This window comes from Xiphias gladius, chromosome 19, assembly GCF_016859285.1.
Source record: "Xiphias gladius isolate SHS-SW01 ecotype Sanya breed wild chromosome 19, ASM1685928v1, whole genome shotgun sequence".
In the NCBI taxonomy this organism is placed as follows: domain Eukaryota; kingdom Metazoa; phylum Chordata; class Actinopteri; order Istiophoriformes; family Xiphiidae; genus Xiphias; species Xiphias gladius.
The window spans coordinates 16,676,998-16,696,789 of record NC_053418.1 but is presented as its reverse complement, the minus strand read 5'-3'; the positions used below and the strand labels follow the sequence as shown (position 1 = coordinate 16,696,789).

Below are 19,792 nucleotides of genomic sequence, written 5' to 3'. Positions count from 1 at the left end.
CTCTGCATATGCATGATCTAATACCTCTAAACAACGGCCACATAAAACTACAATACCCGGTTGGTTTGGAAATGCTAAATATGAGACGACTTATCACATATTTTCATTCAAGCAAGGATGTGTAGGTCAAATTTTGACCGATTTTATTTTGAAAAATGCCGGACCGGAAACTATTAGCTATTCTTGGTAGCTACGTAATGCTAGCTCATTTCTGTTGCCTGCATCTTCCTCTCCAACCAAATACTGCCAAACACAAGAAGCTGCATTGCCCCGGCTTATAATAAGTATTTAGTCCCGTGTCCGTTAATTGTTTAAGTAATGTAGAATGGCGTCGGCTTTTGGGAAGATTGTCGTCGGGACTTATGTAGAGATAAAGCGCAGTGATGGTAAGTTTCATCCTGTCTCAGTTGTTTGGGGATCTTTGTTGCTGCGGTGCTGTTGAATACAGCAACCGTTGTTACTGACTGCAGAGCGTAACGTTCACGTTAGCTACACGAAATCGTTAAAACTAGCTGTCAGGGCGGAGTGCATCGACATGGCCAAAGCCTTTGAATGAGCCTTTACCTTTGTTAGCTAGCTTCTGTGCGAATCCAAGATTGCCGTCAGCTATTAATTCATATCGTAGGATAACAGTAAATGCGGTCAATTGCAAATGAACGCAGCTAAAACACTAACGTTAGTGGCACCATATAACGTCACCCAAATTATTTATTCTAACGAATTGAAATTTAACATTAGCCAAGATAGCTCAATTGCTAACCAAGTTAGCTTAACGTTAGCTCCTTCGATTGGGAGCAACGCTCTCTTATGATTAGCTAAACGGCTAACGCTTGTTAATGTTACCCGGCTTTATAACAGCAGTTACGCTGGAATGAAACCTAACCAAGAACCATTTAGTTGACGAGAAGTTTGCTCTTTGGCTGTATTTAATGTTCTAAGTAATTCATTTATTCGGGTTATTACATTTTTACTGAGCTAACCGTAGTTGTTAGGGAGACCTTCGAATTGTCCAAAATTAAGTATCAAGAATGTTTTTGAACACCTTGTAAATTTGACATGCTGTGAATTGATAGTAACACCCTAGACAGACGTATCCCAAGATTTTGGTAATTACATTGGTTTTCTAGATAATGAATGATGATGATATATTTCAAACTTATTTGGATAAGATCACCTCTTGCATCGCGGAAATCTTATTTTAGATAATGTAATCCTTTACCAAGATAACATTAGCATGAAGACAAACAAACAAACTGTAGTTTATGAAGCGCCTATTACCGCTCTGGGATTGCTACAGAAGTACTGCATAATGTAGCTAAACTGCCACAAGGTAGAAACTGGGATTACAATACACAAACTGGAGCTTTTTCATTTTTTTTTTTGACGGGTTAACAGAGGAGGAGACCAGAAAGGGAGAGGCGGCTTGTTGTATGACTCTTCTCTGTTTGAATGTCTGCTTTATTCTGCCTGTCTTGTGTAGTTGTAGAGCATTGCTTCAGGGCCAGGCAACCAAAGATGACTGAAAAGTTTTTGTCATTCCTGCTTGGTCTTCCAGGATTACGCTATACCCAGTGATAAGATTTTGCAATAAACCTGTAAACAACAAATAGTCTTTTGAACAAAGCACTTGAAAATAAACTGTTAACAGCCAGGGGCAAGAGTGTGTTTTTTTGTTTTTTTTTAAACCATTGTACTGGTTACTGTTGATTAGGATGTCCTCAACTCCATCATCCCTGAGTTATTTAATTATACTGTCCTCGCTGTCCTGAGATCAGGGGTGTGATGTGAAAGAAACACTCAGCAGGCCCAGAGAGGGAAGTGGTTCTGTCTGTCTGTTTCCCTGCTAGTTGGTGTTGCATCCAGATCAGGGATTTCCCTCTCTCTGGGGGGGGGGGTTGGTGGCAGGGCTGGTTCAGATTCAAGCCAGATTCAGGCTATTAGCCACCACCCCATCTGTTGCAGCCAGCTCCCTCGATTCTGCCAGGACTCACTCTTGCTCACTCTGCATGTTTTCCCTTTCACAGTCAGTCCTGGTGAGAGCAAGATCTCATAGAGAATAATCTTATGCTGTTCAATAGATGATGCAGCCATTGCTTAGTTTATAACCCTCAGTGTAGTGGCATGTGTATGCTTTTTTTTTAAATTTGTTAAGGTTCCATGTTTAATCTAGGTAATGGATTATTTGCTGTTATGAGGCATTCATTTTAATGTGAAATATAGTAGTAGTCTTTCAAAGTAGAGTACTAGAGAGACATAGGCCACCTACCAAAAGTGATTATTGTCTGCATATTTTTTCTCAATCTGTGACATGTTGACATAATTTCATTAATGAGTGCCTTGGGTTTCTGGAGTGAAACTGATGCTTTGAAGGCTGTGTTTGTTCCTCAGGCTTAGCAGAACTCGAAGCATCCCGTTTTTAGTCCCTTTGACTACTGGGAGGTGGTTTCAGCCAGGTTTTATTATAATAGTGGGACACACTGGACAGTGCATTCAGTTATAGAATATCAGCATTTCAGCTGCTGTAAGACAAGCCAGTATATGTGATTCAGCATTTCAGCTCATGTAGCTATGGGAATAGTGTGTGTGTGTGTGTGTGTGTGTGTGTGTGTGTGTGTGTGTGTGTGTGTGTGTGTGTGTGTGTGTGTGTGTGTGAGTGAGAGAGGAAATGGCATGCAGACTATACAATACTGATGTCAGAGGTAAATGAAATGTTCCCTTCATCAAGAAAGTCAGAGTTTACAGCTAAACAACACTGTCTGGATATTGTAGGTATACAGTGTCTGCCACAGGACGTATGCCGTGCCCTTGAAACCTAAATCTCTTTACTTATGCTAAAATGTTTTATGATAACGATTAATCAGTTGAAAAAACAGCAGAGAAAGAGAAAGTTGATAATTGGTTAATAATTTTAGTCTATTATCAATCACAAACACCAAGTAATTGCCTTACCTTTTTAAAATGATTCCATACATACTCTATATCTATAGTATATTTATATAAAATTTGAGCTTGGACTCTGATAATTGTCATTATTTAATACATTTCATAGATGGAATGAGTTGTAGAAAATTATTGATAGTTTAATTATTTATCGAAAATAATCTCCAGTTTAGCATTGTCCCAATATTACACCCTGCCTTCTCGGGATGTGGAGGTAGTAAGTTGTTCTTCCAGTAAAAAACACTGTCCTAGCAGTGGTGTGGTGTGTCCTAAGGTCTCTGGCTACAGCTTAGCCAGGCCCCCTACATTTCCATTGTTGTGAATGGTGTTACTGTGGCCTCCATTCTCAGGTTATGTAGTTTGTGCCATAGCTGCATATTTCTACAAGCAGCAACCCTGCTTTTGATAGGAGGCCGACCTCTTGATGCATTCACGTCCATTATTGGGGTCATTATGTCAATCACACAATGTCTTCTAGTTAGAGCAGAGATGAGGTTCTGTCCATATACAAAAAGTAGGCCACTGGGGGCTGGTTGATACAACAGACATCTTGCTAAGTCAGCAGAGTTGGGAAGAAAAACTTCACGTAACATTTATTTGTGTCAGACTGGTTTACTGTCGTGATTTGATTCCTCTGTCATCTTCTATGATTTCCATTGGAATGGGCAAAATGACAATTTGTGTACCTTCGGAATTAAAGTGCTTAAAATGGTATATTTAAATTAACTTTAGCTTTACTGAATGTAATGTGGTGTAACAAGACCTTTCCAGACAAGTGGTTTGGAGGAAGATGTTGCTCAGCTGCTGTTATTCACGTAGTATGTTGCTGACTAGAGTCCTATCTCTGTAAACCCAGGGGAAGGATGTAGTCTCAGATTTAACCACTGACATTAACCAATTATCCAGCCACATTTACTTTTTTCTTTTCTCTTTTTTATCGTTAACAAATACCTATTATTAGGAAGCAGTAGTGATTTGGAAGGCCTTTTACAGACACTCTGTTGTCTCTGTAAATCCTCTGAGTGCTGTAGTCATTTGTGCTTTCAATACTTCTTAAGTAGAGGTGTGACACCAAGCACCACATGGCTGTTGTTCTAGCCAATTTAACTGTCGCCAAGTTTTGTATGCAACATACTTTGTCACAGTTCAACATTGGATTATTTTCACTGGCATTCATTTCTATTCGTCTTTCCACAGTGTACTCCTTTCAGATGTCAGCACAGTAGTCACTGAAGTACACTAAAAAAAGTTCCATGCGCAGTCAGACAGTTGACAAATTAAAGGAAAACTTGAATAAATGACTGGAGCAATATAACAAATGCAGATGCCTTCATATAGGGCACAACGGGTAACTCAATAGGTTTAAGTATTGAAATGATGTGAATCATATAATCAAGGCTTCACAGCCACCAGACCTCCATCGAAATGAACACCTATTTTGGACCGGTGCTCTCCACAACCAGCACCAAATGAGGAAATACCTTCTGGAAGTGTGGTGTTTATTCCATCAGTAGAGTTAGAGACTTGAAGAATTAATGCCAAAGTGCATTGAAGTTGTTTTGGCAGCTGATAGTAGCCCAACACCTTTAATATGTGACCCATCTGTTCGATAGTGTGTTAAACTAAGTTATGCCTGTGTAAACAGATAGGCTTGAAATGCCTCAAGGGTCCTACAGTGGGTTTTTTTTGGTGAAAGGAGAAGAATTATATAGCCCTCACAAGCTTTTGTCATCCATATTATACCACTGTGACATACTTGTATATAGCCTAGACATTGTACCTAAATATTTACTCTACCTTAATTTTTAATTAAAGTAGTTTTATCAAGACTTTGTCTATGTTATGTCCTCCGGGTGCGAGTACTGGCTCAACCAGTAACGCAGAGATTTTTGTGGTCCACGGTAAATTTTTAATGGGGGGTAAGGCCCAGTGGTAGGTTGAAATCATTAATGTTCATGAAGTTTTTATGGCTGTGGCATGTGTCGATAATTTCGCATGGTTTATGCATGCAAAATTATGCAAAGTTATCAAATTTTTGTTGCACTTAGATGCATAGCAATGTTAATTCAGATCAGGTCACTTTTTTATTTAATTATTTATATTTTGGGCTAAACTGTATTCTTTTATATGAGAGAATGTAGCATAACAGCATTATTTAATCATCGTTGTATGATACATTGGAAAGACGATATATGATACTGTTGAAATATTGACCATCCTCAAACAAAGATGCTTTTGATCCAGTGTTAATTAATAAAGAGTTAGTTGTTTTTTTTAATATATGAGATAGGTCTACCCTCTTAAGCCAAAATATTCTGATCTTTAGAGTCCAAAAAAATGTTTTTTCCCCCAACCCTCCCTGTTTTAAAACACTAGATTTTCTTTTTTCTGCATTTTGCCAGTGTAAAACAATTGTATGTTAGATCAGCCAAATGTTCAACTGTTAAGAACACTAAAAGCATCTTTGCCTGCTAGCTCCCTGTGTGTCTCTGAATAATGGATACAAGAACATGGTGTTTCCCTGGATTGACAAAGATGGGAGGGCTGAGTAGGCTCTTTACGGCTGCTATTATTTTGCTGCAGACACAGAGGCGGACAGAAGCGTACTGGGTAGAAGCGCAGCAGCAGCTGTGCCTGTCTCTGTTATCAATGATTTTCTCTAACAGGTCATTATCTAACCTCATGGGCAGAACTTTCTAAGATTAGCCTCAGTCTATTGCCTTACTTTCATTTGAAACTTAAAGGACCTGATTACCTCCTGATTTTTTTTTTTTTTTTTTTTTTAGGTAAAATAAAAATAATAAAAATACTGCTGTTGATTACTAATGTGAGCACAGATGACGGGATTTGGTTTAGTAGGGCATCATTCAACACTGTGCTAGTGGAGTGTCTTAGGCTGGGTAATATGGTTGAAATCATGATGACAATATTACTTTCGATATTTTCCGATACTGATTTATACTAAACTGAATTCAAAGCTGTGAACTGTGAAAACTTTAATAACTAGTTTTATGAGCTTTTAATTACAGCATGCACAGAATCATTAATTTGGACAAATTTGTAGAATATAAGGTCATATAATGTTTGTGATTCAGCTGAAAGTCGACAAGTGATAATATAGAATCACTGCCAGGGCCAATTTGTGTTAATAATGTCTTCCACAAAATAAGTTTAGATAAAGGGCACAGGAAAACTAAAGAGTAGGAAGATAACAGTACACAGACACACAATTGAACACTGAAATATGAACACAGTACATCAGTGTTTAGTGACTAAACAGTTATTACAATTTACTATATTATCAAAAACTTTGAACCCTGTTCAGGTTCTTCCGCCTTGCCTGATCTCCAAATAAAAACAGTTCTACTTTAACAGGAGTACGTACAGATCTGATCAGGCTAGCAGGTGGTAATTAGGCCTTTTGTAATTTACCCTACTTATACTTAAAATGGATTTAATCAATATATCTGTTATGTTTACCTAGGTGTTTAAAAGAAAAAGAGAGGGAATAAAAATACATTTGTACTGATACATACATAATTATCCTTGTTACCTCTTTTTCATTAGTAAAACACGAGAATGCAAATACTACAGGACCATTATTACTTCACTCATAAACACTGAAAACATTGCTATGATTTGGTCAACTTGGCATCCAAAAGCCGATGACTTGTGGCAGTCTCTGCAGCCATTTATTAAAACTTGCTATCACCCTAAAAGAGATAAGGGAAATGTTCCCGCTTGTACAAACTGCCTTCACTTTTGAGTGTTATTCTGCCATTATGATGTTTGTGTTTCCTCTATCTATGATACTTTCACAGGACGTATACACCAAGCAATGGTGACCTCACTGAATGAGGACAACGAGAGCGTCACAGTGGAGTGGATAGAAAATGGAGACACAAAAGGGAAAGAGGTAAACTGCCACTTATGATCACTCAAAGCACTAGTAGCAGCAGCATGTTCTTTTATTTTCTAAAGCAATGAATAATGCATCCAAAGACATTCAAGAGCTGTAATGATTACACAACCAACCTGCATGTATGACAGTCCTACTGGACGTCACCCTTTGTGTGCTGATGTGAGCATAAGCTATCGCAAACTGTACACTGGTCGTATGTCCCCCACTGTGCATACTCAATAGTATATCCTACTACTCAGCCAAGTAGCTCCATTGTATTCTTTCTACATTATATCTTAGTATTTAAAGTGTCACTAATAAATTGACCTACCCTACTGAGAAGTTGTAAAAGGTTTATATTGTGTTATTCCAGTCATTTGGAGAGTGAATGTATATCCAGTAAAATCTGTATCTTTAATGATCAGAGGCTCTCTCTCTCTCTATCTCATTCTCTTGCTTTGTCTTTTTCCTCCATCTCCGTCTCTTGGGTCATTAGAAAGAGATAGCGGATGGCTAACATTAGATATTGCTGATTACAGTTATTAATTTTGCGATGGACATTTAGACTACAAAATCTTAAATGCAAAAATCACATTACTATAATGTCATGTATCTTTTACACTTTTTGGTATCAAAGACATAACCCTTCTAGTCTTTAAAGGTAGCTGGCAAAAGTCCATGGTTTGGTTTCTCAATTCAGACAGCAGCTGTTGTCAACTTAACTTCTTTTTAGATACAATGTATTGCAGTTATAAGAAAAGTCATGGTGGGAAAAAAGCAGTCAAGTAAAGACTGGTCTGTCAGAACATTCTCTGAATTAAGACGAATAAAATCGGGATTTGGTCTAGTCAACAATGCTTACACAATTGGATGACACACTGATTCGCATTTTCATAAAGTAGAACAAAGAAATACATTCTGTCAAAAAAGTGATATAGTAAGTTAGAAGTATTAATTAAATCATTAACTTGTTCAAAAGTAAGCTCATTTGTGGTTGTTGAGAATCACTGCATTAGAGCCGGTCTCGAGCTCGTTGAAGTATGGCTAATTTCACTCCATCAGTTTGTTGCTCACTGACAAGCTTGCACGCTCATGAGCTACTAATGTAAGCACAATTTTTCATTTTCGGGCTTATGGAGGACATCAGGTCAATCAAGTTCAAGTGAAGTCTCAAATCATTGGTGTCAAAGTCAAAATACAAGTCTGGCAGCTGGCAGCTCCTGTAAAAAGTGTTCTCCTCACTTTTATATGTGTAAAGTATTAACAAAAATCGGACTTCTAACTCCTACTTTGTTAGCGTGCTGGTCACACTAACATCAGCCATAATATAAAAAAGAATATTTTAGCAGTTTCAAGATGGCTAAGCTGTTACTTAAAGTTTTCAGATGATTTGCCACTCATTGTAGATTTGTAATATGCCAGTTTATGCAAATTTGGAAGTTATTCAGACCCTTGACTTTTTCGACCTCTTGCTAGGATAGTAAGTAATTTGTATGTCTGTCCTGTGATCACATGTCAATGTCCAGGTGTCAGTGCTGGTAACATTGGATGAGAGCTGCAACTGACACACAAAACTATCACTAAGATTAAATGTCCTTGTCTGAGAATAACTAATAATAATTAATGTTGATGCATAATGAATAATATTGGATTACTATTTCTTATTTCATTGGCTATTTGGGATTTTTGTAGTAATGCATTTATAATAATAATAATAATAATAATAATAAAAATAAAAAACCCTGCAGCATTCATATACTGAATTGGACGTCAATTACTATAGCAACGGTCTAAGCTTGGTAGCTTCAAGGCATTTGGGACAGCCCTCATTTAATGTTATTTTTGTTTATGAGAAATGGGAAGTGTTTGGAATATGTTGTATTGTTACACTGATTAAGATACATGTAATCAGTTGACTTTGGTATTAAAACTCCTCTGCTTCTGGACAGATTGACTTGGAGAGTATATTTGCACTTAACCCAGATGTGGCTCCAGATGAGGAGATTGCTCCTAGTCCAGAGACTCCACCCCCTCCTACACCCACATGTGTGAAGGTCAACAAAATTGCAAAGGTGAGTACCAGTGTCCTACCTTATCTGGTAGGACGCTATAAGGTCATTTCTTTTCTTTTTAATTTGATTCTTTCCCTTCATTCACATTATAGCAAGAGGGTGTCTAAAGTGCTCAGACTTGCTCAGTGTGGCTGCAGTTTGCTGAACCTTAATATAGACCCTGAATCCTTCTAGGTAACCAGCTAATTGATTCTGTTAAGTACACTGTGTGAAGTACACCGTAGATTAGTGCTGCTCCATATTGCCACGAAAACACTGGGATTATTTTGGTAAATATTGCAATTGTGATTTAACCTGTTATATAGTATAAATTTCCTTTAGCTCTTCAACATACAAAACATTTAAAATCAAAACTGTGAGGTAATGTAAAATGAGATTATATTGCTTAAATATAAAGAAAGGTAGTTAGTTAGTTGTGCACAAATAATAGGATACTGTAATTTTGGCCTGTAACGATTTTATAATTGAAGTAGTTTTTTTATCCGCCATAAAAAAAGTACTTCAATAATAATAAGAAGAATAATAAGAATTATTATTCTTATTGTTGTTGTTGATGTTAATTATTATTTTTATTTATTCATTTTTTAAAAGATAATTTTATATTATGTGCATTGGCAGTGTCATCACAAACATTAGTGTTAATAAAAGAGGACTCTGTACTCAGCACTAATCAGATTCTCAGGCTTTGTCTATTTCTGTATCTTTACGTAACATAGGCAGGTGGAAGTGGTATAAAACTGAATAGAAAAAAATATGTTTTCCTTTTCACATCCTGAGAAGCAATGAAATACATAAAAGTGAAATTAGGAATCATGTATCCGTAATCCTCTTGCCTTAGAATATTTTACTGTAGCTTTTGTTTCCGCTTGCAGAACCGTCGGACGATAGCACCTACAAAGAATGACACTCCGTCCAGGGATAATAGAGGTTTGTTTTTTAAATTCTTCTCATAATATGTTTATCTTAAACCTTTTTAATGAACTTAGAAATAATAAAAAAGGCAAAGGTCAATACATCCAAGCATATAAGTGACGAATATTATCAGATTATTCTGAGTATTAGGTTACTATATTTCACACATTTTTAAACATATGATATCACAACTTTTTATGATTGGTTGACCCACAGTTTATACGGAACACTGTTACATACAGTCAGTTGTGAGTTTATCGGGTACACTTAGCTAAAGAGTTGTTGATTCCACTGCGGGGTCATTTTGGAGGATAAGGTTTGCGGTGCCGTTGAACGGTATTGCATTATAGAGAGATGTTATTTGGCCAACATCATTGATATAAATGGGGTTGACAAAATCAGGTGTGTAAAATGCAAAATTATCATACATTTGAATAAAAACCTCTGTATAACATTTTCAACATAAACTGAATATTATAACCTTCATGAAGGGAGGATTTATTACAAGGATGTTGTAATACACTGCATTTGTTTTTTCTGGGTGTATCTAATAAACTGGCAACTAAGTGTACAAAGCTGTTTTTAAAAAAAAGATTAGAGCTCTAGACCTTCGGTCGCTACTTTTTGGTAGAATTCAGCCATGGTCAAACACATTTTAGTGTTTAGTTAAATTTAAAAGTTTAAAACAGTGGGTTCCATTTTAATTCCAGAATCAAATGTGGTGTTTTAGTAGCATATGGGTCAAATGTCTCTTTCTTAATCTTTGTGGTTTTGTGTTTTCAGTGATTCCGACCCGGGCCAGACCCCAGCAGCCTCAGCAACCAGAGCCGGCACCACCGCCTCCATCCCAGCAGCCTGCACAGCCCAATCAAGCTCAGACACAACAGCAGCTGCAGAATGGTAACATGATGAAAACAATAATGTGTTTTTGAATTAACTTAAGATAGGATCCAACTGTGATCTTTCTCAAGAAAATACTATTTTCAGGGAACCAGTCGTAACATTTACAGTATTTTCAATCAATTGATTTAGGCCTTTTGCAGAGACAAACTTCTGATCATAACTTTTTAATATCTCCATGTTTATGTTGACCACGTGTTTATCACAGAATCCTCACATCACCTGATATCCAGAAAGGAGTCTGGACAGCTTTGTATGTATCACCTGCATGTTTCCCCTGCCCTCAATGCTTCATGGTGATTCTCATAGAGTTCCCAATAGAATCTGAGAGTCCTCTAGTCCTACGAGGAGATTGTACACCCAAAATGTCTGCCAGATTTTATTCAGAGCTGTGGTGTGGGGGTGAAGTAGCACAAACACAATCCATCCAGCAGACAGGCTTTCTGGGTATTAGACAGGGAGTAAAAAAAAAAAAAAAAAAAAAAAAGGGTTTGTGCTGCTGTTTGACTTCGCTGTCTTTTCCTCATCGGATTTCTGCCGAGTCACACACAAGCACACGTGAAAAAGCCTGTGGCACTCTGCAGTACTCCTCTAGGCTCAGATGGCAACAATAACTTTTTTCTTTACCCTCCATTCCTTCCAATTGCTCACTGTCATTTGATGAGCTAAGAGGAGAAGGAGGGAAAGGCCTTTTTCCCCCTCCTCACCCCTCAGCTCCCCCAACAACTGACCGTGAGACTGAGTAACCCATAAGTAGCGATGGTGTTGCATCCCTCTTATAGTGCTTTTTCCCGGTGCTGACCCAGCTCATGTTCTCCTCCCAGATTGGAGCAGATTATTAATCCCTCTGCTCTGATAGTCTGGGTTCTCGGGGACTGGAGCCAGCAGGAGGCCAGGACTGTATTACTGGGCCTTGGTCAGGCTTTGCAGTGGTGGGGTTGTAGCAGCAAGCCAGGGCTAATCAGATAACATAGATTTTATGAACTTTGCAAGGAATCGTGGCTTTTACTCACATGTTTGCTAACTTGTTTTTTCTTGTTACTAAGAGTTTGTGATTGACCTGAAACAACACTAACCTGTGGGTTTGCTGTGCTGGGAAATTTGGAATAACCTTCTGGTTGATTGAAACAATTTTCTAATCGTACTTGATTTGAAACCAACTCTAATTATAATTGGTGTAAGTGCAGTAACACAAGGCACATATCCTACATTGTAAGTGATGCGTTTTAGCAGTCCCCTAGCAGCAGGCTTTGAACACAATGTAAATGCCTTTTGTTGGTTATGTAGATAAAGCAGCTAGTGTTCTACTGGAGGCACTGTGTGCAAGCCACTGCATCCTGGTCTCAGTGCTTGAACACTATCACTCTTCTCCTTTGTTGGAAATAGCCCAAGGCTTATCCCGTATGTTTGAAAGAAAATCAAGAGAAAGGAAAGACTCACAGAGAGAGAGAAAATAGAAGAAACAGATTGGAAGAGGGATGAGAGAGGAAGAGACCTTTTTTGGGAAAAAAAAAGGCTATTGGCATATCCAGTGAAAGGTAGTAGAGTTACTGTTTCTCTTGTCTTTATGGCAGCGAGGAGGAAGTCAAACTGTGTGAAAGAGGTTGAGAAACTGCAGGAGAAGAGAGAGAGGCGTCGGCTTCAGCAACAGGAGCTCAGGGAGAGGCGAGCTCAGGTACATCAATATTATTTACCTTACTCCCTCGTGTTCAACAATATTTATTCAATGAATCTTGATAACCACTGATGTTCTTGACATTGATATTTTAAAGTGAAAGACATTAGATTCATTTTCCTATTGGTCATTTTGTCTCTCCTTGTCCTCCTAAAGGAGGTGGATACCACAATTCCTAACTATGAGATCATGTACATGATCCGAGATTTCCGAGCCAGTCTAGATTACCGGCCCCTGACCACAGCAGATTTGGTGAGAAGAGACGATGGCTTTTTTTCTCTCCTGATTTTTATATGTTGGCCCTCAGTAACACAGAATAAAATGTCCTTCTCTGATGCACTCTCCAGATTGAAGAGCACAGAATATGTGTTTGTGTGAGGAAACGTCCGCTCAACAAAAAAGGTAAGGTCTTTTAATGTTAACAACATTAGCCTTGTGACCAATCGTCGTATGTCATATTCTATTTAATACTTTGGACAAAAATATTTTAATGTGATTTAAAGTCTCGTCTCTGCTGTGTTCCAGAGTTGGCCATGAAGGATTTGGATGTGATCACCATCCCCAGTAAGGACGTGGTGATGGTTCACGAACCTAAACAAAAAGTGGACCTGACCCGCTACCTGGAGAACCAGACCTTCCGCTTTGACTACGCCTTTGATGACAGCACCACCAATGAAATGGTTTACAGGTGTGTAACAACAAACAAACCAAGCCATGAGACCAAGCTGTTTCATGTGCTTGCTCCAATAGTTCACAGAAGTTACACCTGACTAGTCAGTGTGACGAGGATAATGCTTTGTTTTACATACAATGGTTAGATGTTATATCTTGCTTTGGCAGGAGGAGTAGTGAATGTATGTGTGTTCTGCCTTATCCTGTAGGTTCACTGCCAGACCTCTAGTGGAGACCATTTTTGAGAGAGGCATGGCCACCTGCTTTGCCTATGGGCAGACTGGCAGTGGAAAAACACATGTGAGTTACATGCAATGAAAACCACATGACTTACCACTGATCAAACCTATTTGTTTAATTGAGAGTATTGCTTTATTTTATTACCCTTGCATATAATTTGAAAATACCTCTACACGTATATTTTATTGTGTACTGTATTTTAGACTATGGGTGGCGATTTCTCTGGGAAGAACCAAGACTGCTCTAAAGGAATTTATGCATTAGCTGGTAAGTCAGTGAACTATGTTTTTCAGCTACTTTGTTGTGTTTTAGTGAGGAAAAGTGTTCAAATATAATTTGTTTGGTTATTACGTTATAAAAGGTTTTGCTTGTTCTGGTGAAATTTTTAGATCTCTCATATATTTTCTTGCAGCTCGGGATGTATTTCTCATGTGGAAGAAACCCATCTACAAGAAGTTAGATCTACAAGTGTACGCAACCTTCTTTGAAATCTACAGTGGAAAGGCAAGTAGTATGGAATCATTTGTTTGGGATTTTGCTTCTTTTTTTTTTCCCCAAATAAAACAATGACCAATGCTGACTGTGTGTGTGTGTGTGTGTGTGTGTGTGTGTGTGTGTGTGTGTGTGTGTGTTTGTGTGTGTGTGTGTGTGTGTGTGTGTGTGTGTGTGTGTGTGTGTGTGTGTGTGTGTGTTTTTTCTTTAGGTGTTTGACCTGCTGAATCGTAAAGCTAAGCTGAGGGTGCTGGAGGACGGAAAACAGCAAGTGCAGGTTGTTGGGCTTCAGGAGAAGGAGGTCAAGTGCACAGAGGACGTCCTGAAACTCATAGAAGTGGGCAACAGCTGCAGGTATGACAACAGAAACTTTGTCAATCTAGTTGTTGTTTGTGGTGCTATCCCAAGACTTTGAAATCTTGTATTTGTTCAGTACTTGTCATTATGATCATAGCCCAAGGCTTTTGTCCTGCATGAACTTCGACTTCCCTGGTCATAGTCCCAGTACATCATGCTCATAGCAATTAAAGTTGTGTTGCAATTTTTTTCATTTTATTTTTTTATTTTTTCCCTTTTCACTCCCCTGCATTTGTTCTTTTCTTGCTGTCATCACATATGTTTGCCATTTGTTCATCTTTGTCTCCTTCCTCTCTCTACTAGAACATCAGGGCAGACGTCAGCCAATGCTCACTCATCTCGCAGCCACGCTGTATTCCAGATCATTCTTCGGAGGAAGGGGAAGATGCACGGCAAGTTCTCCCTCATCGACCTTGCGGGGAACGAGAGAGGGGCTGATACATCCAGTGCCGACCGCCAGACTCGTCTAGAGGGAGCTGAGATCAACAAAAGCCTGCTGGCCCTGAAGGTCCGTAGTCAGGAAAGTAAAGTGGCAGAAAGTCTGTTTTAGAGTCCCAAGCGTTTCCTGCCACTTTCTTTCATTGATTTATTTGTTTGTGAAAGGACAAACTACACAGTGATTGCAAATTGCTATTGTATATTTACCACATCACATGTTGCTCCTTTTCTTCATGTTTCAGGAGTGTATCAGGGCTCTTGGCCGTAACAAGCCCCACACTCCATTTAGAGCCAGTAAGCTGACCCAGGTCCTGAGAGACTCCTTCATTGGGGAAAATTCACGCACATGCATGGTCAGTTCATTGCTTTCATAAATATCTGTGTCCATGTTGTCATCTCTTCCATAGATGATAAAATTTGAATGGTCCTCTCTCCCTTTCCAAACAGATTGCAACAATCTCTCCTGGTATGACATCCTGCGAGAATACACTCAATACACTACGCTATGCCAACAGGTGGGAATATGTTCTCCTACTACAGTGATTTGGAGAATGCATTGTTGCCACAGGAACCATCAGAATAAATGAAATTATAGCTCCTGTAATTCTACTATAATCCCTGCAGGCTAGGTATAGATTGAAATTAGCTGTACCAATGTTGTGAATATAAATTTCTCTGCCTGGTCTCGGTAGTTGTGTCAAACTTTCTTGTATCCCCTCTCACTTTTTTTCCTGCTTTGTTTCCCTCTTCTCTCCCTCTCTCTGTGCGCTGGCGTGGCTGGTGCCGCTGTGTAGAGTGAAGGAGTTTGGGATTAGTCCATCGGACATCCCCTTCTCCCAGGGTGGTCAGGGGAGTCGCCCTGACCACTCGCCCACCAATACCTTTGAGTACGATGACTTTGCTGCTACCTCTCCCAGCAGGTCAAGCATTCCCCAAAGCACTGCACTGCACTGCACTGCACTGCACTGCACTGCACTGCACTGCACTGCAAACACACACACACACACACACACACACGCACACACACAGTGCATGCGCTCCCTCCAGGTTTTTATCAAATAATGATACACATCCATGATCTCATTTTAGCAGCTTTCATTTACTTCATCAGCCGTTCGCTGTGGAAAACCTCCGCTGCCGTCTTATCCTTCCTCTCCTTCATCTGCATGCTGCAACACTTTTCATCCTCCTTCCTTGCTTTGACTTGTGCTTTCACTTTTATATTTGACTAAGCTGTGGACACAACTTTTTTCTTTTCACTGACTCCTGAAGAACAATGCATCCGTGTGTCCGTGTGTTTGTCTTTTATTTGTTCTGTGTGAGTCCATCAGTGGTGAGGCCTGATTGGCTGGGACATCTGTGAAAGATGGGTGTGATTAGTAGATGGAATGAGAACATGGCAGTTCAAAACTTGACTTAATGAGGGGTCAGCTGCTGTTTGGTGTGAATAATAACACTAAAACGTCCATGAAGCTGTTCAGTAAAAGCATCCAGGATGAGCTTTTGTCTGGGCCACCTCTGAGCATGTAATCCTTTTAAAATAGTACTAAATCTGCAGGTCAGGTACAGGGCGGTAATATCTCATCAGCTCTGTGAGTCCTTAGTATTATAACCTCCTATGGGTGGCATGTATTTGATTGCGTTGTATTGTGCAGGTGAACCAGACAAAGTACTCTTTCACGCTGTCTGTGAATGAAGTTAGCATTTCTATTCTAAGAATAAATGGATGCAAGCATTATATCAGGGCTCAAACATTTACAGGACCAACACATTCATCTTTCCTCATGCATGATGTCACTACTGTCATGATGCAACCATCCTGTGCTGTTTGTGAACGCTTTTGACCCTACAGTTAATGTCAAACCCCAAACCGCAGCCATGTTCAGAGTGGGTTTGCACTGTGAAGGACTCAGTCCTGACCAGCTCAACGGCTTTTCTCTGCAGGGTGAAGGAGCTGACAGTGGACCCCAACCAAGTGATCGAGGGGGGTCGACCAAACATTCATACTGTTAACCAGCTGGATCTTTTGGACGAGGAGTGGCTGAGCATCTCGCCGCAGAGAGACGACCTCAAACTGCTCTGTGAGCAGAATGTAAGTACACAGGATTATTATCTCTGAACAGAAAGTTTACCCTGTGAGCGATATGGATCTCATATGATATCAAGGTATATGTAACATCATATCACATATCAGTATACAGCATATAGTGATATAATTAATTTTGTGGAAAATTAAGAAACTTAACCAAATAACTAGACAGAAATGTTTGACTTTGGCTAATCCAATAAATTAAGAACCTGCCACCAATTTTGGTACAGACCATTTCAAATAATCAACATGATCAATAATGTCCACTGGAATCCAGATGTGTCTGACATGTGTTCTGTTGGTTTTTGTAGGTCCTGGAGCAGTGTTAACAGTGTTTGTGTGCTTGTTGGCCCTGTAAATGTGTTTCCCAGGAGGAGGAAGTGTCTCCCCAGCTCTTTACCTTCCATGAGGCAGTGTCTCAGTTAGTGGAGATGGAGGAGCAGGTCCTGGAAGACCACCGAGCTGTTTTCCAGGTCAGAACACTGAAGACTCTTTGAATACTACAGCCTACCTCTTTGTCATTTTTGATGTCCATACATGAAGACATTATATACCATCTGTTTTTATGTATGCAAATACAGCTAAGTTATCCTTTGGACATGTCTAAACATTGAAAACACTAAATAAAATCAGTATAATGTGTGTTTATACAACAGATTTGACACATTACTAATAATTTTGGCAACTCTAACAAGGGAGTCGTATTTTCCATGCTCTCTCTACAAAACTTAAGAAGTCTAACACATGCGTTGGTAACATTTGTGAAGGCTGTAATAACTAAGGTCATTCTTCAGTGCTGCATGTACTATTTCATAAACTAAATATGCACTTGTATGTGTCCTCTGTGAGCAGGAGTCAATCCGGTGGCTGGAGGATGAAAAGGTGCTGTTGGAGATGACAGAGGAGGTGGATTATGACGTGGAGTCATACGCCACTCAACTAGAGCAGATCCTAGACCAGAAGATAGAAATCCTCACTGAGCTCCGAGGTATGACTCGAGTACAGACACACGTTGATGACAATACATCCTGCTCCAACAAACACTCATTACTTTTTAAAAAAATGTCTTTTCCTCTCCTTCCTTTTGTCAACAGATAAAGTGAAGTCATTCCGCTCTACGCTCCAGGAGGAGGAGCAAGCCAGTAAGCAGATCAACCCCAAGAGGCCACGTGCTCTTTAGAGACTGGAGGCTGAAGAGGTTAAGTGGCAAATACAGAAACATAACCACTAGATGTTTGGCACAACTCGGGCTGAGTAGAGCAGCTGTGAAAACACAAATAAGACTGTCTGATGTATCAGTGGGCTCAAGGAATTGCATTTGTTATGATCCCTCTCCTAACAAAACTGGCTGTTCACTCACTATGGTCTTGTTAGAAAACTTAGGAAGGAAAATAGTTTCATATCCTTCCTTTTTAGTAAATCTTTTTTCATGGAGAATTTTTAGTTTCAGCTCCCTGTTTTTCTTAAATTATTTTCTTTTATACTTGTTTGTACTTTCTTTCAAAAGAATATTTTTGACCTGGCGTAAGAAAAGATCTTCATTGAACACGTTTTAAGGTTTATCACACAAAACCAGTATTTAATTTCTGGTCGCCCTGGCTGACATGTCTGCATGTGCACTCTGTGATAGCGTATGTATGCCACTGTCCTCGGTTTTCATGCTTCCTCAGTTGACATTGTTAAGTCATGTCTCATTATAAGCGATCTCCTCTCTTTTCCTTCGATTCAGCAGGTCAAACAGTTTCTACCAGTTTGGAAGATGCCATTAACCACAGTTATGCTTCTTCCTTTGTGTTTCTTTCCTTGTGTCCCTGACAGGGTTTTTAACGTGTAGGTTGCCTCAGTGTGTGCCATTGCATTCTATGTGGCAACTGACTTAAAAATTCTTACTTAATGTAAAACATGTTTTCCACCCGTTTAACACTTTGTTATAAAAATGAAACTAGAAAAACCTGCTATTAATAAATGTATAGTGAAGACCCCTGACCTACCATTGGTTATGTTGCTCAGTGTTTGCACCGGATATAATGCTGGATGAAGTAATAAAGATTCATGTGTTTCATTTGAATGGCTTTTGTGAAAATCAATTATCCAAATAAATGGGCTGAATAACTTACATGAAGAGCCATCTCTGATGACCTCTGAGTAGAAATGGATGTCATAAAACCCTCTGACACTAGTCTGCACTACTGCTGACTCTAACATCATACTCCTTGGCCAAGTGTGAGCATGACTACAGTTTTCTACTTATTTCATGGTAAATTCAAATAAAAGGAAAACACAAGTAAATCCAAAATTGTCTTGATTTACAATAGCTATGTCCTTCCATCATTTTAGAAAAAAAAATACACAAAGTGTGTAACTTGTAGCATTATACTCCGTTTTTTTTGGAGTTGTTTTGCCTTTACAGAGAAACACCACATGGTGACAGCCGCTAGGGAAGCATTGTGTAACAGTATCCATGGTGACAGATGCTTCCTGCCTAAAGCTACAAGTGCATCCCCCAGTTTACCTGTTCACCCTCCATAGAAACCAATGTGACGTCATGCATCGAAATGAATTGGAGGTGACAGGTTTAGAAAGGGGCCTAAAGGCAACACTGCACATATCTGTGAAGGGGATTTAACCGGTTACTTCTTACCTGAAAGATTGATGCTGCAGCAGCTCGAAGACAAACTGCGACGAAGTCTGCACAACAGAGAGGAGTCTGGTTTGATACATCAGACATGTCATTTAGCTGCAATAGAAGGGCTGCCAAAATTTTCGCTGTAAAGAAACATGTATCCTCCGTTTTAATAAGGACGGGATTTCTACAAAGACTGGGAGTTTTTGCCCCGTTTGAAAGTTTTATTTTGAAAACGATTGACGGGAAGCACAAATGTCACTGTCCACCTTGACACCACAGGAGTCAACGATTGCCATGACTCAGTATATTCATTGCCCTCTGGCGGTCACAGTGAGTAACTACATCTGCATATTCGAAGGCCATAATATAGATAGCACTGACTTGTCACTGTAATAGCTACATTTCGAGACTGTGCCACTTAATGTAATAAATACAATAAATAAAAATACTCGGCCTCTGGGAAATTGTATTGAGTATT

The 19,792-nt window shown here is 39.2% G+C and overlaps 1 protein-coding gene across 4 annotated transcripts; it reads left to right on the top strand.

Annotated features, from left to right (window-relative positions):
- Window positions 1-171: 171 nt before the first annotated feature.
- On the top strand, window positions 172-18,756 carry kif2a (kinesin family member 2A). 4 transcript variants are annotated; one of them, XM_040156099.1, is made up of 22 exons: window positions 172-386; window positions 6,762-6,856; window positions 8,791-8,913; window positions 9,786-9,840; window positions 10,609-10,725; window positions 10,934-10,978; window positions 12,300-12,400; window positions 12,557-12,652; window positions 12,748-12,802; window positions 12,926-13,088; window positions 13,282-13,372; window positions 13,516-13,579; window positions 13,725-13,816; window positions 14,016-14,158; window positions 14,465-14,669; window positions 14,842-14,952; window positions 15,047-15,114; window positions 15,394-15,519; window positions 16,544-16,691; window positions 17,060-17,161; window positions 17,541-17,676; window positions 17,783-18,756. In XM_040156099.1, the coding sequence occupies exons 1-22, from the start codon at window positions 326-328 to the stop codon at window positions 17,866-17,868; spliced, it is 2,283 nt and encodes a 760-aa protein (XP_040012033.1). In that variant the 5' UTR covers window positions 172-325; the 3' UTR covers window positions 17,869-18,756. The 4 variants fall into 4 exon arrangements, with proteins under 4 accessions (XP_040012033.1, XP_040012034.1, XP_040012035.1 ...); XM_040156100.1 differs by lacking the exon at window positions 10,934-10,978; XM_040156101.1 differs by lacking the exon at window positions 15,394-15,519.
- The last annotated feature ends 1,036 nt before the right edge of the window (window positions 18,757-19,792 follow it).